General features: G+C 45.7%; 1 protein-coding gene across 1 annotated transcript in view; it reads left to right on the top strand.

The window, feature by feature from the left end:
• glis1a (GLIS family zinc finger 1a) overlaps positions 1-25,974 on the top strand; it is a 587,387-nt gene that overhangs the window by 430,588 nt on the left and 130,825 nt on the right. The window contains exon 6 of the mRNA XM_072511301.1: positions 1,126-1,236. Coding sequence (XP_072367402.1) covers positions 1,126-1,236 — 111 coding nt within the window. The remainder of the gene's footprint in view (positions 1-1,125; positions 1,237-25,974) is intronic.

The raw sequence follows: 25,974 nt of genomic DNA, 5'->3' as shown, positions 1-25,974 counted from the left end.
GTGAGGGAGTGCAGTGAAGATTTACCAGGCTGATTCCTGGGATAGAAAAGTGAGAGGGGTCTCATAGAAACTTATCAAATTCTAACAGGGTTAGACACGGTAGATTTAGAAAGAATGTTCCCAATGGTGGGGGAGTCCAGAAGTAGGGGTCATAGTTTGAGGGTAAGCGGTAAACCACTTCAAGACTGAGGTGAGGAGAAATTTCTTCACCCAGAGAGTGTTGAATCTGTGGAATTCACTACCACAGAATGTCGTTGAGGCCAAAAGGTTGTTTAAGTTCAAGAAGGAATTAGACATAGCACTTGGGGCTAAAGGAATCAAGGTTTATGGGGGGGGAGGCGGGATCAGAGTATTGAACTTGATGAATGGTGGAGCAGGCCGAATGGCCTCCTCATGCTTCTATTTTCTACGTCTGTTTCTATGTAGAGCTGATTAACTCTCGGCCCACAGACAATGTAGCCGTTGCACCAATGAGATCGGAAAGTTAAATGAAGTTTTAAAAATTCCAGAAAGCGGTCCAGTCATCCTGCATTGTGAGACTACTTGTTAGACTGGTCTCATGAGCTTACCTAAACACACCCTAGCAAATTACACCATTCAACTTGTAATAATGTAATGGTAAGGATTCCTCACATCACATGATACATAAAACTGGACTATCAGAAAAAAACCCACTTTTAAATTAAATTCATTAATTTAAAATTCATATTCTCCTTAAAAGTGGAAGATATAAATATAACCATTTATAAGTTATTGCAGTCAAATGTTCTATATTTACAGCTCCGATAGTTAGGCAATTGGCCACCAGTAATAATTATCAACAGCTACAGTTGCAAAAGCTATTTTCCGATTTTGAATCAAATCCAGGCGCATGGCTATCATCTGACACCATGTTACACTGGTCAATTGCCAGGACTGAGCTCTTTAAGTGAAGTATCCTAAAAAGAGGAATTTCTACATTTAGTAACTGCATTCTGGTTTGAACGTGCTTGCGCACAGGAAATAATAATTCATCATCCCATAGCAGAAGGATCACATGTAGACACAGTCAGTGCAGAATTGTCTTAACGTGATTCAGCAGCTATTTCAAAGTGTAAAACTTTTCCCTGTCTTAAACCTTTACAGAAACCATATGCTTGTCAGATCCCAGGGTGCACAAAGCGCTACACTGATCCAAGCTCACTGAGGAAGCATGTCAAAGCACACTCTGCCAAACAGCAACAGGTGCGTAAGAAGGTAAGAAATAATCAGATAGGTCAGTGTGTCATGTACTGGATAATGATGACATTTCCAAACATTAATTGATCTTACAAAAACTAAATGCTTCTTTTTTACTTATATTATTTCATTTGAGAATGTTGGATGATGATGGCCAAGTGTACTTGGACATTGGCACTGTTGAAAAAATGATAAAGATTAGTGGTTAGGAATTCCAAGCCATACTTAGAATTGTGGCTTGGAACTATAACCACTTGCTGAGTCAAATCCTGGAACACTTTTTCTAACAGCACTGTGGGTGTACCTACACCACATGGACCGCAGTGATTCAAAAAGGCAGTTTGCTAACTTCTCAAGGGCAATTAGCGATAAGCTCTTGCTAGTAAAGCTCCCATTTAATGACAAATGTAGAAATAAATGCAGTCTCAATTGATTAGATTGCCATTCAGCATAGTGAATGTAGGCTCAGTTGTAATAATCAGTTATCAGGAATGGTGGCATGGTGGTTATGTTCTGGGACTAGCAATCCAGAGACCTGGGAACATAAGTTCAAATCCCACCATTGCAGTTGGGGAATTTAAATTCATTTAATTAAATACATTTAGAATTAAAAGCTCATGTCGGTAATGGTGGCCATGTAACTACCAGATTGTCATTAAAAAACTGATTAAGTTCACTGATGTCTTTTAGGGAAAATAACTGCCGCCCTTATCTGGACTGGTCTGTCTGTGATTTCAGATCCAAAACAATGTGGTTGACTGTTAAATGCTCTCTGACATGGCTTAGTAAGCCACTCAATTTTCAAGAAGGTGGCTTATGACCACTTTCTGAAAGACAAGTAGGGATGGGCAATACATAGCAGTGGCATCCACACCCCATGAGTATTTTTTTTTAAACTGGTCAGATTAGTGAATGCTAGACTAATTGCCAAAGACTACCATCCAGTGCAGTAAATTCAGACTCTGCTGTAGACAACAAACCAATTTAAAGAATGTGAATCCAGTTGACATAACCTGCTACATGACATAATGATTGGCATTTACTGCAGTGTGGGTTTGGTTGTCAACTGGTTTGTTGAACATAACACCAATTGGAAGTGCAGAGTCCCAATATCCATTGCTTGCCTTAACAGACTTGGTATGCGTTGAAACCTGGATTCATGAGAGCATGTTTGCATGCATTGTCTTCTGGTAATTCCTTCCAGTGTCTATAGTATTACTTGAACTCTGTTGTTTTATTAAATAATATATTCAATCTTTAAAAAAGGAATTTGAAAAAGGAAAAGCTATTGATTGTTTTTTATTTGAATTCTGCCGAAGCCCAGTGATGATGATTTTAGTTTAGAATGGAGCATGCTGCTTCATGAAGGTATACCATCTCATAAAAATGTACTCTTTCATACCACAGTAACCTCATTCAAGTTCAACAGATAGTTAGATATCCTTCAGATCATGAGATTGTTTACACATATGGTCACAATTTGGGGATATAGCGCTCCATTGTAATACAACTACTAGTTTCGTCAACTTAAGCAGATTCAAATTGATTTTAGCCAGCTGCTCAAGTGGGTCAATTGCTAATGGCTACATGATATGGTACTAAGCCATAGAGACCATAAGTTCTTCAGGCTTGTTCTTCAGCTTGTTCTAAGGCTGAGCAGCAGCTGGGTGCTAATTGGCTACAGTATCTCTAGGTAGTAAGTGGATTTTGCTATTGATCAGGTAATGCATTTTGTGAGCAAGAATAAAGAGTGGAAAATATACTTTAAATGTTACATTTCTCATTGTGGTGCAGGACCAAAGGGATCTATCTAGGTGTGAAGATACATAAACCCTGAAAAATGAATGGATAGGTAGAAAAAATTGCCTTACAGAAGCAAATGGAATTTTGAAATTTATATACAAAGGAATTGAATTGACAAACAAAGAATATAATAACCCTGGAAAAAGTGCAGCATTGATTTACCAGGATGATCCTAGTGATAATGGATCTAAGTTGCAAGGTATGGCTAGGGCAAAGGGAGTTTGAAAGAATTGCAAAAGGTGTTAGAAATGCTAAAGGGGCACAGTGGCGCAGTTAGTCGAACTGCAGCCTCAATGTGTCGAGGTCCCAGGTTTGCTCCCATCTCTGGGTCACTGTTCGTGTGGTGTTTGCACGTTCTCCACATGTTTGTGTGGGTTTCACCCCCACAACCCAAAAGAAGTGCAGGCTAGGTGGATTGGCCAAGCTAAATTGCCCCTTAATTGGAAAAATGAATTGGGCACTCTAAATTTATTTTAAACAAGAAATGCTAAAGGGAATATAAAAAGTAAATGTAGGTAGATTATTTACATTGAAGGTGAGATAAGTTACATATATAAAGAGTCAATTAGAAAAACATATTTCATACAAATAGTTACTGTGGAATGGTTTGTAACAAGTGGGGATGGGTGCTGACTATCATCAGAAAGATACTGGATAATTACTTGGAGAAAAATAATATGAAAAGATTTCAGAAGAAGGCAGAAAAAGGTATGTTTTGGAAGAAGGCAGGAAAACATAACTTTTAAAATTAAGCCATATTTAGTACAAGTAAGAAGGGGCTGAATTGTTAGTATTTCGATGCTTGCATGATCTCGGTTAAGTGACCCCCAAGCTCGACAGACTGGCTGTGTGGATTTTTGGGTGAGGGTAATATTGGGCTTGACTATGAAAGTCTGTCGACATTGACAGAGTTGATTCACAAATGAAAACTGACCGTTTGGGAAAGACCACTTGAACATACTGGAGTATGTAGCCATTGGACGAGTAGGAGTCACCAGAAAGCAGGGGCTGAAGTGAAGTGCTTTCTCTGTAACTTCACGGTTGCAATTCTACATGAAAATGTTCATAATATATACCTGTAACAAACTAAATAATGCAGAATTGATTTGCCAGAATTCTAACTTTAAAAAGCAGTAATGGAATGTATTCTGAATTATCAATGATTTTGGAGAGAACAGTGTGTTTACACTATGTTGTTATGTGAGCTGACCTATGCATGGTGACAGTGTGTTGGCAGGAACTCCTGAATCTGAAATTGAAGATTAGAATAATTCTGCTTTGTTAGGTTCGTTCCTCCTGCTGTTTTTAATCTTCCTCTCCACTTGTGTTTTAAGAAGTACATATCTCACACAGTATTGCCAAGAGCATTCATTCAGCTAGTTATAAGATAGATGTCAAGATGATTTGCTACAGTGAGTTGAACAGGCTTAACTTTGCTCCAATCCTAGCAAGTGTTTTCTGTTACTAAAACAACCCAGATTCATCATTTAAAAGAACTCAGCTCTTGTGTTTCCCTTTTATAAAGCTCACAAGATCACAGGAACACTCTCTGTACATTGTCAGAGGTTTTTACATCTCACTAGTCAGATGAGATATGTCCTTTCATACGTTGAATAAAACTGTAAATTAACAGGCTGCCTTAATGTTATAGATATGTGTCCATCAAGTATGCTAACTTGACTCTTGGATCATTGTTTCAGTGGATGACATACATAGCTCCTAGGAGACTGAGTATGGAATAATTTGACATGGTGTTAAGAATGAAACCTCCAAATCTGCTGTTGTAGTTATTTTAAGTTGGGCCCTTTACAAATCAACTTGTTTTGTTCACCAGAGGAGGTGTCGTTCTGAATTCTGAAACCTTATAAATGTTCAGAAAGCATCCTTTCGTTCACCAATTTCTTTATTTGTCATTTCTTAATTTCTTGGTGATTTATTTTTACAAGTAAATATTAGTATAGCAGTCATTCCACTTTATTCTAACCATGTCTTGGGCCCACTGGCTGATGATGTGACAGATTAGTAGCTACTGATTCCTATAGTTGGTTATTGGTTTAACTCTGTATTATTCAATGAATTGTTGGGTGAGAGTGTATTATTCAATGAATTGTTGGGTGAGAGTGTATTATTCAATTAATTGTTGGGTGAGGGTAAGATTGGTATTGACCGTGATAGTCTGTCGACATTGACAGAGTTGGTTCACAAATTAAAACTAACCGTTTGGGAAAGATCTCTTGAACATACTGGAGTATGTAGCCGTTGAACAAGTAGAAGTCACCAGAACTTCAGGGGGAATTATATTGTTGTGTTGTTGGGTTGGAGATGTTTCAGTGATTCCCAAAGACTGCTAGCTCTAAAAACTCTAACATTTACCTTAACATAGCTACTGATTATGGAGAACATTTTTACAAAATTCTGACCAGGCTTTCTTTCATTTTCCTTTAACTTTAGGCTGACTCAGAGGGCGCGGTCTAACCAAAATAAAACAAAGTACCGTTCTAGCAAGGATTAAGCGCCCGGAACGACCCTGCTATCTAATGATACTACTAGGGGCTGGTTTAGCACAGGGCTAAAGAGCTGACTTTTAAAGCAGACCAAGGCAGACCAGCAGCACGGTTTAATTCCCGTACCAGCCTCGCCGAACAGGCGCGGGAATGTGGCAACTAGGGGCTTTTCACATAACTTCATTTGAAGCCTACTTGTGATAATAAACGATTTTCATTTCTTTTTTCATTTTGTCTTGTTTTAGTGCCCCGCTGAGGCCACACTTTGCTGCATTTCCTGTACTGAGGAGCTCCGATTAGCAGAGCTCCTCAGGGCAGGAAGGGATCGGGACGCCATTTTTACGTGGCACCCCAATCTCATGACCCCCTGACGCAACCCCTGGACCTCCACAGCTCACCTGTTGGGGGGTTCTTGGGCCCCAAGCACCCCAGCACATGAGGACAGGGCACCGCTTGGCCCGATCCCCGGTGTGGGCCCACTGCCAGCTTGGCACCTTGTCACTCCCAGTCTGGCACCCCGGCAGTGCACGCCCAGGTGGCATCAGCAGTGCTAGGGTGCCAGTCTGGCCAGAGGCCGATAACCCGTTTGTGGGGACCAGTACTAAATGGCACCTGGCTGGAGTCTCATTGGCGAGACTGGTGGATACCGGGTGGCCGTTCGATCGGACGAAGGCAAAGGTAAGTCAGCTTCTAAGTCGACTTCACTCTGTGAGACTGATGGGCGGGATCCAGATCACAATGTCTCACGAGATCTGGTTAGATCTCACGAGGCATAACGGCCGTCGGGAATCCTGGGGGGAGTCCTCTCCCGGGGTCTCCCAGGGTCTACTGGTCCAGAGTCTCACATCACATGAGTATATGTCACTCTCTTCGATGACATCACTTACTATTGTAGTTAGCCATTTATGGGATCTAGTCTGATTACTCCACTGTACTATTGGGTTTTTCAAACTGCGGGTTGCAATCCATGGGTGGGTTGCGGGCGGGTGTCATCGGGTCGCAGAGTGATCGGTCGTGGCATCCCGATCGCGGGAGAAATCCCAATGGCCGTGACCAGCTTTTAAATGGGACGATGCAATCTTCCGGCCAGAGGTGATGGCAGAGAGCAGGTCACACGCCTTGCACGTACACTGACATCGCGCACCCTGTACGTTCGTACTTTTGGTGCAACATCATGGAGGAGTGGTTCCCCCATTTTGTAGCTGCGAGCAAGCAAGGCAACAGTACTGTGAAAAACTGAACATGGATCGTTTTGTTATAAGGAAGGGAGGGCCAGAGACACAAACAGACTAGGATCTCACAATTGAATCTGCTGGAGATGGCTGCTTACGAGAGTCCACAGCAGGACAAAGCCATTCTAGTGTAAGCTCTGTATAGAGCTCCAAGGTCTCTGGTGTACAGACAACAAAGAAAAAACTGAAATCAGGGACAATGCAGTATTAATATGATTTCTTGAGGTATGGCTTTGTTAATTGTGCCAATGAAAATCATGTTACAAAGCCCATGAGTGGGATTCTCCGTCCCATCAGCCCCGTTTTCCGGCATGGTATGCCCCCGCCAGCAGCAGGATCCTCTGTTCTGGCAACCGGCCAATGGGGTTCCCATTATGGCCATCCCACGCCGTCGGGAAACCCCCCGGGCATGGGTGCGATGCCGGCAAAACAGAGGATCCCGCCGACGGAGAATCCATAGCGTGTGTGTTATATGCAGGGAAGTACTGGCAAATGAGAGATTAAAACCCTCAAAAACTTCGAAGGTATTTAAAGACTAAGCATAGCGCATTTGAGGACGAACTTCTAGACTTTTTTCAAAGGATGCACTGAGAACTTAAATCATCAGCTGAAGTCCACAGCAGAAATGTAACACTGAATAACAATGCAAGTGAGATCGCGAGGACCAAGCAAGCTCACCTGCCACATTAAAGGTAAGCAAAAATGGTGCATCGCGAAGTTCGGCTGGCGTGGGTTCCGAAGGTCGGCCAGTTGGTAAAAATGGGTCCCGGGAAAAAATGTTGAAAACAGGAATCACAATGGCAATGAACATGAGGCAAAGAAAACCTGCGATCCAGGCTTCATTAATCTGCACTGCTCCCATTTTGCCACGTCATTCATTTACTTTCAATTAAATTCTATATACAATCATACTTCATACATCAAGTATGTCTCTGCTCTTTTATGATATATTTGAGTTGCAATAAATCATTTCAGTGGCTGTTCTAAAAACATTCACTGTAGAAACTGGACCATTGATTTCCTGCAGCTGTATAAAAAAAGTACATTCAATCATTTCCTTGGCAGCTGATTGAATGAACGTGGTAGTCTAAAGCTAAAAGAAGAAAACTTAAAGTGTATAGAGCATAAGGCCTGATAAATGTAGGCTAGTCACATGGGGCAGTGTTTAATGCAGGTGACGGTGATCTTGTCTGCAGGATGGAGAGCCTGCAAAAGTCCTGCATTGCTTCCTTTAGGAAAAACTGCAGTATTAAGTGCAGTGACCAGCAGCGGACCTTCCTCAGATTAAGGACCCCCCTAGGGGTTAATTCTGGTGCCCAAAAACTGGCAGCCAATCACTATCAAGCAACTTCCATTGCAGACAGCAATACCAAGGAAGTGGTGGTAGCATTCAGGAAGAGGCATAGCATTGCTGAGGGACCTAGGTCATATGAGAGTGATGGCGAAATGGGGGTACGAGGTGGGGGTTGGGAGGGGTTTGACAGCAAAGGCAGAGGGGTGGTTCTCAGCGGTCTCTGCTCTTGCAGATATCGGGTCCCTCAGTCAGCTACAGAGTGCCTTTGAACATTTCGCTTTTTGGGCTTCCCACATGGTGATTGCCCCATAGGTTCCACCCATTGTTATATTTTCAGTGAGAATGTAGCAAGGATAGAATGATGACAAACCAGATCTCTTTACTGACATTAATGGAAAAAGTCCATGGGCAGGATTTTGTGCTACTCTCATTAAGCAAATTCACTCTAAAGTGGTGCTGAGTTACTCAATTGAGTGACATCAGAGTTGCACCTATTACTGTCTCACCCTATGTAATTTGTGTAGTTTTTCCATCAAGGATCACTGCGTATCAATTGAAAAGGAATCATGATGGACATCTTTTTCCTGGTGCAATTGAGGCCAGCACCACTACTATGGTTGGAAGATCACTTTTATGGAGGGCAGGGGGGGATCTTCCGCACCCCCCCATGGCATGTTTCCCAATGGCACGGTGGAGGGCAGCCCACCGTTGGCCGGTCTCATTGCTGACAATAGGATTTCCCATTGAATCTGCTCGCCATCGCCAGGAAAACCACTGTGGGGGTTCACTGTTGGCGAGACTGGAAGATCCTGCTGGTGAGAACGGCTGAAAAATTCCTCCTCGATTTTACAGATTCATTTTCACATGGCGTGGCGTTCCGCTTCACTGAACCAATAGGATTCTACATCCTGAGACCTTATCGCATGATGGTCAGAAAATATCCTTCATTTCACCAACAAAATCTATAAATTTACATACACAGTGTATGACACTGTGTACGACATACACAGTGCCAAAGGACTTTCGATGAGTACATTAACTGTGAGAATTATATATGTAAAGGAAAAATACTGAGGATGCTGGAAAACTCAAATTAAAATAAAATGGAAATACTCAGCTTGTCAAGTAGCTCTGTGGAGAGAACGAAGGTGGAACTGAATGGACCCCACTGCCATATTTGTAGGCAGCCAGATAAAATAAAGCAGGTGGCTAGCTCACCGTCTTCCCGTTCAGCCCAGAGCTGGTCCTGTATTATGGTGAGTGGGTAAAGCGTCAGCCAGGTCACCTGCCTGTAAGCTCTTAATTTGCCAATTAAAGGCTACTTAAGGGACTCATTCCATTTCTACCGCCATAATATAGTGAAAGGGAAATACCAGAAAAGTGGTCATCCTGCTACTTTCTCAACTCAGGATAAAAGGTGGGAAATGAATGGGGGAGCACTTCCTTTTGTGGGGCTGGGGTGGGGGTGGCATTTGTGCCTTCTGGTCTTTTTAAAAATTCTTGCCTGGGATTTGGTTGTAGCTAGCTGGGCTAGCATTCATTACCCATTCCTAATTGCCCTAGTACTGAGTGGCTTGCTAGACCATTTCAGAGGGCATTTAAGAGTCAACCACATTGCTGTGGGTCTGGGGTCGTGTGTAGGCCAGACAGGTAAGTGTCATAAGCCCCACAAGGCCTATGGGGAGACCATTATCGATCTCCCCATAGAACATTACAGCGCAGTACAGGCCCTTCGGCCCTCGATGTTGCGCCAACCTGTGAAACCATTCTGAAGCCCATCTGCACTATTCTCTTTTCGTCCATATGTCTATCTATTAACCATTTGAATGCCCTTAGTGTTGGCGAGTCCACTACTGTTGCAGGCAGGGCATTCCATGCCCTTAGTACTCTCTGAGTAAAGAACCTACCTCTGACATCTGTCATATCTATCTCCCCTCAATGTAAAGCTATGTCCCCTCGTGCGAGACATCACCATCCGAGGAAAAAGGCTCTCACTGTCCACCCTATCCAATCCTCTGATCATCTTGTATGCATCAATTAAGTCAGCTCTTAACCTTCTTCTCTCTAACGAAAACAGCCTCAAGTCCCTCAGCCTTTCCTCATAAGATCTTCCCTCCATACCAGGCAACATTCTGGTAAATCTCCTCTGCACCCTTTCCAATGCTTCCACATCCTTCCTATAATGCGGCGACCAGAATTGCACGCAATACTCCAAATGCGGCCGCACCAGAATTTTGTCCAGCTGCAACATGACCTCATGGCTCCGAAACTCGATCCCTCTACCAATAAAAGCTAACACACCGTACGCCTTCTTAACAACCCTCTCAACCTGGGTGGCTACTTTCAGGGATCTATGTACATGGACACCGAGGTCTCTCTGCTCATCCACATTACCAAGAATCTTACCATTAGTCTAGTACTCTGTCTTCCTGTTATTCCTTCCAAAATGAATCACCTCACACTTTTCTGCATTAAACTCCATTTGCCACCACTCAGCCCAGCGCTGCAGCTTATCCATGTCCCTCTGTAACTTGTAACATCCTTCCGCACTGTCCACAACTCCACCGACTTTCGTGTCATCTGCAAATTTACTCACCCATCCTTCTACACCCTCCTCCAGGTCATTTATAAAAATGACAAACAGCAGTGGCCCCAAAACAGATCCTTGTGGTACACCACTAGTAACTGGACTCCAGTCTGAACATTTCCCATCAACCACCACCCTTTAAGACCATAAGACATAGGAGCGGAAGTAAGGCCATTCGGCCCATCGAGTCCACTCCACCATTCAATCATGGCTGATTTCAACTCCATTTACCCGCTCTCTCTCCATAGCCCTTAATTCCTCGAGAAATCAAGAATTTATCAACTTCTGTCTTAAAGACACTCAAAACGTCCCGGCCTCCACCACCCTCTGTGGCAATGAATTCCACAGACCCATCACTCTCTGGCTGAAGAAATTTCTCCTCATCTCTGTTCTAAAGTGACTCCCTTTTATTCTAAGGCTGTGCCCCCTAGTCCTAGTCTCCCCTGCTAATGGAAACAACTTCCCTACATCCACCCTATCTAAGCCATTCATTATCTTGTAAGTTTCTATTAGATCTCCCCTCAACCTCCTAAACTCCAATGAGTATAATCCCAGGATCCTCAGACGTTCATCGTATGTTAGGCCTACCATTCCTGGGATCATCCATGTGAAACTCCGCTGGAGTCTTCTTCCAGCTAGCCAATTTCTGATCCAAACTGCTAAATCACCCTGAATCCCATGCCTCCGTATTTTCTGCAGTAGCCTACCGTGGGGAACCTTATCAAACGCTTTACTGAAATCCATATACACCACATCAACTGCTTTACCCTCATCCACCTGTTTGGTCACCTTCTCAAAGAACTCAATAAGGTTTGTGAGGCATGACCTACACTTCATAAAACCGTGTTGACTATCTCTAATCAAATTATTCCTTTCCAGATGATTATACATTCTATCTCTTATAAACCTTTCCAAGATTTTGCCCACAACAGAAGTAAGGCTCACTGGTCTATAGTTACCGGGGTTGTCTCTACTCCCCTTCTTGAACAAGGGGACAACATTTGCTATTCTCCAGCCTTCTGGCACTATTCCTATAGACAAAGATGACTTAAAGATCAAAGCCAAAGGCTCAGCAATCTCCTCCCTAGCTTCCCAGAGAATCCTAGGATAAATCCCATCCGGCCCTGGGGACTTATCTATTTTCACACTTTCCAGAATTGCTAACACCTCCTCCTTATGAACCTCAAGCCCTTCTAGTCTAGTAGCCTGAATCTCAGTTTTCTCCTCGACAACATTGTCTTTTTCCTGTGTGAATGCTGACGAAAAATATTCATTCAGCACCTCTCCTATCTCCTTGGACTCCAAGCACAACTTCCCACTACTGTCCTTGACTGGCCCTACTCTTACCCTAGTCATTCGTTTATTCCTGACATATCTAGAAAGCTTTAGGGTTATCCTTGATCCTACCTGCCAAAGACTTCTCATGTCCCCTCCTGGCTCTTCTTAGCTCTCTCTTTAGGTCCTTCCTAGCTAACTTGTAACTCTCGAGCGCCCTAACTGAACCGTCATGTCTCATCTTTACATAAGCCTCCTTCTTCCGCTTGACAAGTGTTTCGACTGCTTTAGTAAACCACGGTTACCTTGCTCGACCACTTCCTCCCTGCCTGACAGGTACATACTTATCAAGGACACGCAGTAGCTGTTCCTTGAACAAGCTCCACATTTCCATTGTGCCCATCCCCTGCAGTTTTCCTCTCCATCCGATGCATCCTAAGTCTTGCCTCATTGCATCATAGTTGCCTTTCCCCCAGATATAACTCTTACCCTGCGGTATATACCTATCCCTTTCCATCACTAAAGTAAACGTAATCGAATTGTGGTCACTATCACCAAAGTGCTCACCTACCTCCAAATCTAACACCTGTCCTGGTTCATTACCCAGTACCAAATTCAATATGGTCTCGCCTCTCGTTGTCCTATCTACATACTGTGTCAGGAAACCCTCCTGCACACATTGGACAAAAACGGACCCATCTAAAGTACTCGAACTATAGCATTTCCAGTCAATATTTGGAAAGTTAAAGTCCCCCATAACAACTACCCTGTTGCTTTCGCTCCTATCCAGAATCATCTTTACAATCCTTTCCTCTACATCTCTGGAACTTTTTGGAGGCCTATAGAAAACCCCTAACAGGGTGACCTCTCCTTTCCTGTTTCTAAACCTCAGCCCATACTACCTCAGTAGACGAGTCCTCATCAAACGTCCTTTCTCCCACTGTAATACTGTCCTTGACTAACAATGCCACCCCTCCCCCTCTTTTACCACCTTCCCTGAGCTTACTTAAATATCTAAACCCCGGCACCTGCAACAACCATTCCTGTTCCTGCTCCTGCTCTATCCATGTCTCCAAAATGGCCACATCGAAGTCCCAGGTACCAACCCATGCCGCAGGTTCACCCACCTTATTCCGGATGCTCCTAGCATTGAAGAAGGCACACTTTAAACCACCTTCCTGCCTGCGGTACACTCCTGCAACTTTGAAACCTTACTCATGACCTCACTACTCTCAACCTCCTGTATACTGGAGCTACAATTCAGGTTCCCAAGCCCCTGTTGAACTAGTTTAAACCCTCCCGAAGAGCATTAGCAAATTTCCCCCCCCAGGATATTTGTACCCCTCTGGTCCAGCTGTAGACCATCCCGTTTGTATAGGTCCCACCGACCCCAGAATGAGCCCCAATTATCCAGAAATCTGAAACCCTCCCTCCTGCACCATCCCTGTAGCCATGTGTTCAACTCCTCTCTCTCCATATTCCTCGTCTCACTATCACGTGGCACAGGTAACAACCCAGAGATAATAACTCTGTCCTAGATCTAAGTTTCCACCCTAGCTCCCTGAATTCTTGCCTTACATCCCTATCCCTTTTCCTACCTATGTCATTGGTACCTATGTGGACCACGACTTGGGGCTGCTCTGTCTCCCCGTTAAGGATCCCAAAAACACGATCCGAGACATCACGCACCCTGGCACCTGGGAGGCAACACACCAACCGTGAGTCTCTCTCGTTTCCACAGAATCTTCTATCTATCCCCCTAACTATGGAGTCTCCAATGACTAATGCTCTACTCCTCTCCCCCCTTCCCTTCTGAGCACCAGGGACAGACTCTGTGCCAGAGACCTGTACCCCATGGCTTACCCCTGGTAAGTCCCCCCCCCACCCCCCAACAGTATCCAAAACGGTATACTTGTTACTAAGGGGAACGACCACAGGGGATCCCTGTACTGACTGCTTCCTCCCAGCCCCTCTCACCGTCACCCATCTATTTTTATTCTTCGGAGTAACTACATCCCTGAAGCTTCTATCTATGACCACCTCTGCCTCCCGAATGATCCGAAGTTCATCCAGCTCCAGCTCCAATTCCCTAACACGATTTCTGAGGAGCTGGAGGTGGGTGCACTTCCCACAGATGAAATCAGCAGGGACACTGACGGCGTCCCTCACCTCAAACATTCTGCAGGAGGAACATTGTACTACCTTCCCTGCCATCCCCTCTAGATAAAAAAAGAAAAAGAAAGAGCTTACCTGTTATTCACTCCCCTGCTCAGCAAGCACTCACTCAGCAACCTCTGCGCCCCGCATGATAACACCTGAGGGAAAATAAAAGAAAAACTACTTACCAGTCACCACCCAATCCCTTACCTGCAGGCTGTGATGTCACAGTTCAACTTCTTTCTACTTCTACCTGCCCTCGAGCCTTCCTCTTGATCTTTACAGCGGTTGTTTTTTTTGGTTAGAGGAGGGGGTAGGGAGGGAAACACTGAAGAAGTGATTTGGGTTTAAGTGTCACTTGACAACAGCTCCTCCACAAACCACCTTCAAGTTAGGGTGAGCACAACTGCCGTATGCAAATTTCTCCCGCAACAGCAGCTCCGCTCTACTGCCCTCTGCTGGATGCTTGTCTTCACTTGAACAGCTAGGGTCTCTTGCTCAGGTACACCTGCTGGAGTTCATGGAGTACGAGCTTCCCAGCTAGGAGGTGGAGGCCCACTCAGCTGGGACTCATTAAACCGTGCATAAAAGCCGGCCCAAGCAGGGATCAGCATAGCTTGTTGGTTATCCTAATGGGAATGTGATTGTATATAGTTACTGCCGTGGGCAGACTTTATGTTTAAAGTAAAATAAATCTTATCCTTCCTACTGGCGACAAGGAAAAAGGAGACCCCGGATTAGGTTTTCAAGACGCCCAGCCACCCCGGATGATTACTTGCAGCAATATGAGGATTCAGTGTTCAGAAATATCGCTATTTGATAAACTAGAGGCCTTTGACACGGTCCTGGAAGAGTGGGGCCAACGCACGGAAGGTATGAGGTACTTCTTTCATGCCAATGGTATCTTGAAGGAAGACTGGAAAAAAGTGATTCTCCTGACAGGGTCCCAACCTTGGGTGGATGGAGAATATGCAGTGGTCTGAGCCACCAGAATCGGTGGAGAGAATGCCTCCCAGGGCAGGCAATGAGGTCACCATAAGCCAGGGCCTTGCATTTGGCTGCACCTGAGAAAGACAATATGATGCAGCTAAACTGCATCAAGATCCCAAAAGTAACGCCAATCCGTGTCACATTACAGGTGAATGGACACCTTCTGGCGATGGAGATGAACATGGGAGCCATAGTCTCCATCGTTGGCCAACAGACCTTTTGCTGGGTTCGTACAGGGATCTTACCACTAGCCATGTGAGACACCAAGGCCAGGTTGGCAATTACACGGTGAACCGCTGAGCACTGTGGGGACCACTGTGACTTTAGTGACACCCGGGCAGAAAACCCTAACCCTTAGTCTTGGTACAAGGACCAGGACCCAATCTGCTGGGGCATAACTGGCTACGAGTCCTCCATTTAAATTGGTAGCAGATTTACTCGCCAAAGTTGATGCAGAGCTGCAGTGCTTAAAGAATCTGGGAATCATACGACCAGTACTGTTTGTGGAGTGGGCCCCACCTGCATTACCAGTTATGAAGCCGGAGAAGCCTGTCCAATTCTGAAGAGATTACAAACTCATGGTGAATAGGGCTTCTTGCCTGGACTGTCATCCAATGCCCACGGTCGAAGACTTGTATGCAAAACTGCCTGGAGGGTGTTCCTTTCCAAAGCTGGATATGAGCCATGCCCATTTACAGGTGGAACTAGACTCCCCATCCTTGAAATACGCAACTATAAACACCTTTATTTGAGTACCCTTATTTGGGTGAGACTGCATGCTGATTTCGTCAGGCCTTTTATGGGGTCCATGTTTCTCAACATTGTGGATGCCCACTCGACTTATAAAATGACTTTGACTACATCAAGGGCCTCTGTCGAGAAGCTGAGGTGCTCGTTCAGCACTCATGGGATCCCTGAATTCCTGGTGATGGGCAGCGGAACGCCATTCACGAGCACAGAGTTTGCCATACTCACTAAGCTGAACCGAATCCAGCACATCAGAACTGCCCTGTACCATCCCTCATATGCGGCATGGTGGCACAGTGGTTAGCACTGTTGTCTCATAGCGCCAGGGACCCAGGTTCAATTCCCACCTTGGGTGACTGTCTGTGTGGAGTTTGCACGTTCTCCCCATGTCTGCGTGTGTTTCCTCCATAGTACAAAGATGTGTCGATACCAGGAACCACCCCTCAGCCAGGGAACCCATCCGACTGTGGCCCATCGACTGGACCAACAGGAGGAAGGTGACTCCGGCTCAGATATGGACACAGGGACGTCTGCACAGATGAACGATATTGTGTCCAGTGTTGAGATTCTGGCAATAGCCCTTCGGAGGTCGGCAAGAAAAAGTGGTCGATCAACTGGTACCATGCGACCCAGATGCGCCACAGGCAGAAGCTCAGTCTCGGACAAAGCGGTGCAGAAGGCCTCCTCAGATGACTGCAGAGGGTGAACCATTAGACTTGGGTGGGGGGGCGGGGTGGGCGTGTGAGGCCGTGTTATATCCCCCACAATGCCCAAGGTGAAATCATTACCAATCTCCCCATGAGGCTCGTGGAGTGTGAGCTTTCCAGGGGGTGTGGGTCCACTTAGCTGAGGCTCGTTAAATCAAGCATAAAAGTCGGCCCGAGCAGCCACTGGCATGTTGGTTGTCCTAATGGGGACTGTGATTGGGTATAGTTATTGCCGTGGGCAAACTTTATGTTTAAAGTAAAATAAATCTTATCCTTCATACCGCTGGCTTCCTTGATCATTTAAGTAAGGATGGCAGATTTCCTTTCCTGAAGGACATTCGTGAACCAGATGGGTTTTTATGATAGTTGACAATGATTTCATGGTCATTGTCAGACTTTTAATTCCAATTTTTTAATGGAATTCAAATTGGCAGGATTCGAACCCGGGTCCTCAGAGCTTTACGCGGATCTTCGATTACTAGTCCAATGATCATGCCACCACCTCTCCAGCCCAAACCCCACCCCCCTCACTGGGGGCCCCAATCTCTTACCAATCAAAAACCCTGGACTTGCCTTTCAGTCCGGTATCCATGATCTTCTCCTACAGACTCCCCTTTAGTCCCATCTGAGGTCGCTACTGAGTTCTGATAAGATTGGCCAGCAGTTCTTGAGGGCAGGACTTCCTGTCCCTGAGAGAAGCCCCATTCTCACCTTGTTTTAGCCACCCCCATCATATTACTGCTCGAGGACTACCCTTTTAAAAGTTGGCAAAATGCCGAACGATTTTTCTACTGGTGGTGGCGGGGGAGCGAGCCCTCCCCCCCCCCCCCCCCCGTAAGACTCATCTCAACATTTCATGTCGACGACCTTACATTAGATCTGAAATATGACCTCTTTCTCTCCACAGATACTGCCTGAGCTGCTGATTATTTCCAACATTTTTTGTTTTTATTTCAGAAAAATGCACGTATTGTTCTTGGGAAGTATTGGATTTTTCTTCACAAGTCAGTGAATCACCAAATGTGTGCTATTACAGTCCTCCTGAAGAGAAAATACATCTATGTTAAGAGTCAATTGTATTTCAAAATGATGAATTAGAGAACAATATGGAAGAATACTACTTTTCAGATCACAGTACAAATGAGGAACTTTATTGTTATTTGTTAGGCAGATCTGTGTGCCTACTTAGTTTTGAAGCATTCTAATAAATGGGCCACATGGCTGCCAGATAACTTAAATTGCTAGAAGCAGTACTTCACTGACAGGTTGGCCAACAGAATTACACAGATTCAAGAAACTTCAAATTAAATGAAGGCAGCTGCTGCACAAACATAGCATTGTCCAGGTTCATTAATAAGCCTGAAACCACAAGTGATCTGTAACTTCCATCTGATTCAGCACACTCACACCTTTTGCAGGAAAATCATATTAACCAATTGATGAATTTATTTTTGAGGGTTTGTAATCGGGTTTTCCAACTCTCCTTTTTCCTTCATACGCTTCATAACTAAGAATAAAGCCCAGTGCAGTTCCTCCTCATGTGTCACTCTTGGCTCAGTGGCTCGGAGGCCCACATGGTAATCCAGTGATACTGCCGCTTCAGTTGAGATTTCTGCAAGCTATCCAAAGACTGCCAACATGAAAATGCAATCTGCTGATAATTCCAAAAAGTGTATTTAAGTTGTATAGAGGGAGAGAGAGAGCACAAGTGCACACACAGGACATTACCATGGAAATGGGGGCTCTCCCAGCATTCTTGGCAGTAGCAAAAGTTCTTGATTAAAACTATACAGTCTATAAGTATTATGTTAATTTTTGCTTTCTCAGTCATTAGTGAGAGCATAAGAAAAAATGCCTCATAACTGTTTTGAAACGTCTTTGGATTTTTTTCCCTGCCTTTCCTTTCTGACCTGGATCTGTGGTCAATTTTGCCAAAACACAATTTTAAAAACTATTTTTACAAGCTGTACTCAGAAAATGAAAACAGAAATTGAATTCCTGTTAGATTGTAAATGGTTTTATACCAGTAATTATAGTTTAATGTTGCAATTACATCCCCTGTTTTTCACCTATTTTAAATCTCAAATCCTTCCTGATTACATAAGTCTGTAAATAAAAAAGATGGAAATATTTGGCTCATTAATTCGGTGCATCAATATGAAAGAGTGCCTTAGAACTATTTGCATGCTGTGAAAAAGGCATTTCAGAAGCTGCAGAACTGATTTAAAATTACCATCCCACTGCACTACACAATTCATACCATATGAAATGATTTCACTATTCTAGTTTTTCAATAAAAATAATAAACCTAAGAAAATATACCTTTTGCAGTAGAAAAGTGAAAAGTACTTGAGGAAATGTAAGTGAAGCTGTAACTCAAATAGAATAAAGGACAACAAGCCCAGTGTGGTTAATCAAAAAAGCGGTCAAGATTTCCGCTCCCAGGTCAGGTGCACTGAGATGGGAGAATTTCGGCTCCGTGAACCTGACCTTTAGAAATGTCTGCCTAACCGTTCAATTTTTGGTTTGGGGAATGAGCTAGAAAAGGAGTCGCGGCAGGTGATCCCAGAAGTAGTGAGTGATCAGAGGCAGGCTTGGCGTGGGTCGGACTCCAGATTAAAAGCGGGCCTTTGAGAGGTAGGCCGTCAATTGTGAAGTCCCTGTGTAAAGACACTATTGCCTTGTCAGGTGAGTGTCAAAGCTGTAAATATTGTCCAACTGTTAGTTGATCCAAGGACAGATGGTCCATCAGAGACTTTATCTAGGAAAGAAATGTTACTGTTGCTGTCTAATCAAAGTGTATTCTACCAAACCACTGAAAGCATGGATCAGAACCCTCCCCAAGGAGGGTTCTGAGGCAGGGTGTGGGGGGAGGGGAAGCACGTAAAATTAAATGTATTGGGATCCCCCCGCCCCAACCCAGATGCAATTTCACCCTTGCATCTGATAGGAATATGCCGTCTGGCCAGGCTGGGGTGCAGCAAATCCTGGGCTGTAACTAAGGCATCCAGTCTGTAGCGCAGATTGCGCTTGCGGTAGTCCTCCTTCGGTCTTGATTCCATTAGTGGGCAATCCGTAGTGCTGGCCTGTTTGAGAATATGCTGCATAGACTGCTGGCTGCTGCATGCCTGAATACTGGGTTTGTCCAGCATGAGCTGTCATTGGCTGCACTGCTGGTGTGGAAAAAATGTGTGGATATAGCTGTGGTGAATATTGGTGTATTCCTCTTGGACTGTAGCCGCAGCTTGTTATTACTGACCCAGTGTAATCGTTAAGTGATCCATCTCCTGTCGTTGTGGCATCTGCTGTCACCCTGAGCGTGCCATCACTGAGGTTGCGGCACTCCCTGTCTGGAGTAAAGTCCAGTTTACATGAATCAGAGTCGGCGTTTGGTTGCTCCCCATCTGGAGTCTGGTCTGTTTTATCTGAGTCAATGGTGGTTTGCTAATGCTCCCCGTCTGGAGACTTAGCAGGTTCATTGGAGTCAGCTGAGATTTCTTGAAGCTGCACGTCTGGAGTCGGAACATGCAGGAATGTGGAGAGGTTCGAGCGAATGAGGGTGGAAGTATCATGGTGTCACCGGAGTCACCAGTGGTCTCACAGTGATCGTCGAGTGTCTCTGTACACACAAGCTGAGGTCTGTCACTTTGCACATCTTGCATGGGAAGTGGGATGCTGTCGTCACTCGTCTCACATACCGTGGGTAGAGCCTCAGTAGCTGCTTGTTGTTCACTTGAGTTGGGTGAATTGTCAGAGTCTTCATCTGGTGGTGCAACCAATGTGTGTGGACTGTCATTGTCTTGCTGTTGTCCTTCATTTGGGCTTGGACTGTCATCGTCGCTTTGTTCTTCACTGTAGCATGATAGACCGTCATGGTCGTCCTGCTGTGCACTGGAGCGTGGTAGACTGTCATAACCTTCTTGCTGTTTACTTGAGCATGTCAGACTTGCATCGTCTGCCGCTAGTTGGTCAGAGGAGGTTGCTAGACCCTCATGGTCTTGTTCCTGCAAGGACTGCGCATCGGAGTCTTGCGTTGCTTCTATCGTGGAGGCTGTCCACGAGCTCGCTGCAGAGGCTTGTGACACTGGAGTCACGTCTTGTGTGTGCAAGGACTACGGTCTGGAGTCTTGCGTTTCTTCTATCGTGGAGTCTGTCCACGAGCTCGCTGTGGAGGCTTGTGACTGGAGTCACTTCTTGTTCATGCAAGGACTGCGGTGTGGAGTCTTGTATGTCTTCTTTCGTAGAGTCGGGAACCCTGAGCGGTGCGTGGACCACGCTCTGTGTGGCAGCAGGCTGCTCTCTGTGGGCTTGTACTGCTCTCTGTCTCTTGGTTTCAGGCCACAGCATAATCCTGCACTCACGAGTCGGGATGTCATATCTGCTGGGCTGAAGATCCTCAAATTCGAAGAATTCGTTGTCGGGGTCGTCAATATGCAACACGTCTAGTTGTGGTTCGGATTTGGTACTGGAGTAGCCTCCCAAGGTGAAAGGTTCGTCCGAGTCGTAGTCTTCTAGGACCATATCATCACTGTTTGCGTCGGAGCTGGCATTGGGCTCGTGAGGTCCAGAGAAAATGTAACGGTCGGTATCGAAGTAGTCAAGGTCGGAATCATCAGTTTGGGCGTAGGTAACTGCTTGTTGCAGGGTTCTTTGGAGGTTAATTTCATTTCCTGGTTCAATTTGAGGCATTGTGCTGTCATTCCAGGTGAAGGAAGGTTGTTTTACAGCTTTAAAAGATATTTTCTTTGATTTGGGATGTTTCCCCTTTAAATGGGGATGGTCGTCATGACGCATGTAACATCATACGTAGGAAGCGTTTGCGCATGCGCAAATAGCTGTTCCTGTACCGGGGGCCGTTTTCGTGGTTGCGCATGCAACTGCGCAAGTGCAGTCCCTTTAGAAAGATGGCCGCCAATCAAAATTGTTCTCTGCTCCGGGATCCCAGCCTCGTGGTGAGTACTGGCGCTTCTCTTACCTTTTCTTGCTGGCTGGAATGTGTTTTCCTCACAGTATTTACCAAATTTGTCCAGGACTGCCTGGAAGTCGCTCCTGTTTTGCCCCTTGGAGAACTTGAATTTTTTAAAGATTTCTTCTGCTCTGGCACCGGCGATGATGAGGAGAAGCTCTGTCTTTTCAGCATTGGCCACGTCTTCTAGTTCGGCTGCTACCAAGAAGATTTCAAACATTTGCCGGACTACCCACTAGTTTTCGCGGATATCGCCGTGGCACTGGAGCTGCTGCGGAACCCGGCATCTTGCCTGGGTATCGTTGCTGGTTGTCACTGTACACTGAGGTATGGCTATCTGGATTGAAACAGTTCAGTCCTGGTCCTATGATTTGTTATGTTCTCGGTGTGACATAAGCGGCTTCCTTGTGGTGCGTTTGACAAAGGAAGGTTCAGACGTGGAGATAATTTCAACAAGTTTATTAAACTATTTACACTTCTATTACTCGGGTTCGACACTACTGCTAATCCTACTATAGCTACCCAGACTGACTAACTGCAATCCACATGGTGGGTGTAATATTGAATCAACCCTGTGTCTCTACTCACTGACTGTCTCCACTGGAAAGAGGCAGATCATGTGTGTGGTGTCCTTTATATATGGGTTGGTGTAATGCCCTCTTGTGGTCGTGTCACCTCTGTGTGTATCGTGAATGTCCATTGGTCATGTCCTATCTAACTGATCTATTGGTTGAGTGTGTGTGTGATGTCTCTTGTGCTCCCTCTGGTGTCTAGCTAGCCTACCTGTATTTACATTGATGCACATCACCACACACTGTACCTGGCCTGGTAGGAGAGCTGTCGTCCAATCTGATTGGCCAACAACTCTCATGAGCAGGACTTTCTTCCAACGGCGGACAGAAGACCACCGCTGCCAATCAATGCTCAAGTAAATGTCAATGGGCTTCCGAGAGTTGTCATTAGTGCAATACATGCCAACTTTCAGGATGGCAAACGCCATCCTTAGAATTTTACCCATGGAGTGGATCCCAATTGGAGATGACATCATCTTGCCACCACTATTGGTACAGATAGTACAGATATTATGCAGTCATGTAGTTAGCTGTCAAGACTCAGTGGCTGGATGGATGATGATCACTGCAATGCTCTTGTCAGATCCACTTGCCATCCATCTATCAGGATATGTTGATACTGTTGAAATCGCCGTGACATATGGTGGTAACTGTGGAGGTCATCATGTTAGTTCACTGAACACAAAGGGATGTTAGCATGCGAGTAACTGCAAGTATGGGATTACATGAAAAGGGCAGCACAAGCTTTGTTAAGACAATGGTGTGCATCAGAGCATGCTTTCACAATGAGAAAAGCTATACTTAAACAATCCATTTTTGCGTCACAGATGACGTCACACTAGCCCACACTCTACCAACTCAGATAATAGCAATTTGGAGGGATGTAGTGCTTATGTAGTCAGTGGCACAGGGTGAAAGTCACCACACCAGAGTGCAGAAGGAGGTATCAGAGTCAGAGACATCCGTGGACGGCCCCTCTCGTGGGAGGGAGGAATGTCATGATGATGCTCCAGTGGGCAGGAGCGCGGAACCTCAGGATTCACTTTTGGGGAACAGTATTGGTAATTAACAGAAGTGTAGGCATCTGGCAGAGTTCCCTGAGGCAGTGGGAACTCTTGGACTGTGTATGGAGGATTACATCACTGTCATGAGTTCCACATTGTGTTGGGGGCTCAACTGCATGAACTCAGACCACGAGAGACTAGCCAATCTCATGGAGAGACACATACAGCAGCACTCTGAGTCGATACAAGAGCAGTGTCTTTGCCAAGAAAGAGTGCAAGCCTCTTTCAGTAGTCTGGATCAGTCTGCATAGGGTATGAGCACTGACATCAAATGGAATACATGAGGAACTGTGTACCCTTAACAAGGCAGTTGCCCTGTTAGGACAGCGGTTGCTTGAATGAATGACTGCTGTGCACTAGCAGCCAGCCCCATCAACCCCATCTGAAGGCCAATCCAGGGCTGTGCAAGTCACTGAAGAGGGTACTGAGCGCTCCTCAGCATCTTCACCTTCCTCTATTCAGGAACCCCTTCACCAGAGCTGCTTATATACAGTGACCACGGTTGCCTATATACCAGTGACCAGGGCTGTCCATGCAGAGGCTGCAGTATGAAGAAGGGTACACACGATGAGGCGGACAATGCTCCACATTGCTGCGCAGACAGACAGGTGAGCAGCCTGCCTCCAATTCCTCCGAGGCAACACAAGAGGCAATTTGTACAAGCGTGCAAGAATGAAGGGCACTGTCTTGCCAAGAGTACTAAAGGGTTCACTGTGGTTCCACTTTTCATATTGTATATTGCACATATGAGCACTTGTTTAACATTTTTTTGCTTATGCTTGTACATGGCTTAGTGTGTATTTGTACACTAGAAAGAGGTGGTGTACTGGTATTATCGTTGGGCGAGTAATCTAGAGATGCTCTGGAGACCCGGGTTTGAATCCATCACAGCTGATGGTGGAATTTGAATTCAATAAGAAAATCTGGAATGTAAAGTTGATTGTCGTAAAAACTCAGCTGGTTCACTAATGTCCTTTAGGGAAGGAAATCTGCCATCCTTACCTGGTCTGGCCTACGACTCCAGACCCAGAACAATGTGATTGATTCTTAAATGCCCTCAGAAATGGCCCAGTAAGCTACTCCGTTGCATCCAACCAATATAAAGTCTGAAAGGAATGAAGCTGTACAGACCGTCTGGCATCGACCTAGGCACTGGAAATTACAACAAAATACTCAGCCCTGTCAACCCTTACTGCTTGTTTCAAAATTGGGAGACTTGTCTTACAGACCAGTCAAGTACATACACATACTCACGGAATCAACTTGGATAATGGCCCTTTTAGGAACCCACAGAAACACTGGGCACTATCCTCCGGAGACATTTCTGAGTTCATTTGTGGCTGGTTTTTCAGGGGTTCCCCACCGGCTCTGCCGGAGAATACCCTACCGCTATTCAATGACACTTAGTAATTTTTTTTGGCCTTGGTGAGTTTCTCACTGGTTTAGCCCACACTTAGGGTGCGATCTTCCCAAAAGGGAACATGGACCCCGAGCGAGCGCGTTTAGCTGCGTGTTTCCCTCCGCTCATAGAAACACAGGGATATTCAACGTGGCTTTCTTTGAATAAGGGGCCTGAATGGGGAATGTGCAGCCGAGGCCGCATAAACCCCCATTGTTGCAAGAGATTGCGACGCCATTGTTAAATGATATCCTGATCTCTGAGGCCCCCAAGGCCCCTGACCCTTGACTGTGCCACCCGGCATATGGGCACCCTTGCACGGTCACCCTGGCACCCAGGCAGTGCTCCTGCCAGCTTGGCAGTGCCATTCAGGCACCGTGGCAATGCCAGGGTGGCAGTGCAAAGGTGCCAACTGGGCAGTGCCAAGGTACCACGTTCCCGGGGGAGGGTCAGGTCCCACCTAGCACAATCCCTCACCACCCAGGGGTCTCCGATGACCCAGAGACCCTCCAGTAGCCGTTCTGCCTGGTCCCCTTTTGCGTCGATCAGTGCTGAACAGTGCCTGGTCGTGGCCTCACTGGGGAGGCCGGTGGAACCTGCGATGCCGGTGGATACAAGTTAAGTTCAGCGAAGCCGGTTTAAAACCAGCTTTGACGAGTACCGTTTGGCCCTGCCCCTTGTGGGTGGGATCCTGATTCCAACGCCTCGCGGGACTTGGGTGAATCCCGCGAGACGTGAAAACATCCGGGAAGCCCGTGAGAGGGCTCTCCCGGCAGTCACCGGCCCCGCCGCGCTCGAGCGAGAGTGCAACCCGGCCGATGGATCGTGCCCAGTGTAACTACAAGAACAGACATGTTGTCACCAAGAACATCATCTAGCAGGCAATTGGTATTTTAAAGATGTCCTTCAGGTGCCTCAATCATTCAGGTGTATTTCTGCAATACTTACAGAAAGGGTATCAAGAATAGTCATGGTGCTCTGCATGCTGCACAACATTGCGCAGGCAGCGATGGACATACAAATTGATGATGACATCATGGACAGAGCTGCAACCTCTGAAGCGGAGGAAGATTGCACAATTGCTATCAGCCAGTCCCTGGTAACGTACATCCACGTAAAGAACTTCTACATCGACTCCACAATTACTCAAGGGACTGCCCATTCCCACAAGGAAGAGAATAAACATCAATGGACTACATTTTACCCCCCACCTGCCGGTACCCCTGGTGGGATCTGAGCCGAGTGAGTGGAAAGTGTGAAATTACAAGGACAGGATTCGCTTTGGGATCCTGCCTGCCCTGACCTGGTTGCGATTTTACACCGGGATGGACAGCGCCTTGGACAGGAAATCCACCCTAGACCTTAAAGTGGTAAACCCCCTTAATCCCTGCTATTTACCTTTTCTCCCATTCCCGGCACTTCGTTCTAGGCAGTGAGCTACAGTGCCCCTTCCAGCCAA

The sequence above is a fragment of the Scyliorhinus torazame genome, chromosome 7, assembly GCF_047496885.1.
Source record: "Scyliorhinus torazame isolate Kashiwa2021f chromosome 7, sScyTor2.1, whole genome shotgun sequence".
NCBI classification, from domain to species: domain Eukaryota; kingdom Metazoa; phylum Chordata; class Chondrichthyes; order Carcharhiniformes; family Scyliorhinidae; genus Scyliorhinus; species Scyliorhinus torazame.
Note: the sequence above shows the minus strand (reverse complement) of the source record. Positions and strands in the feature narration are given on the sequence as shown.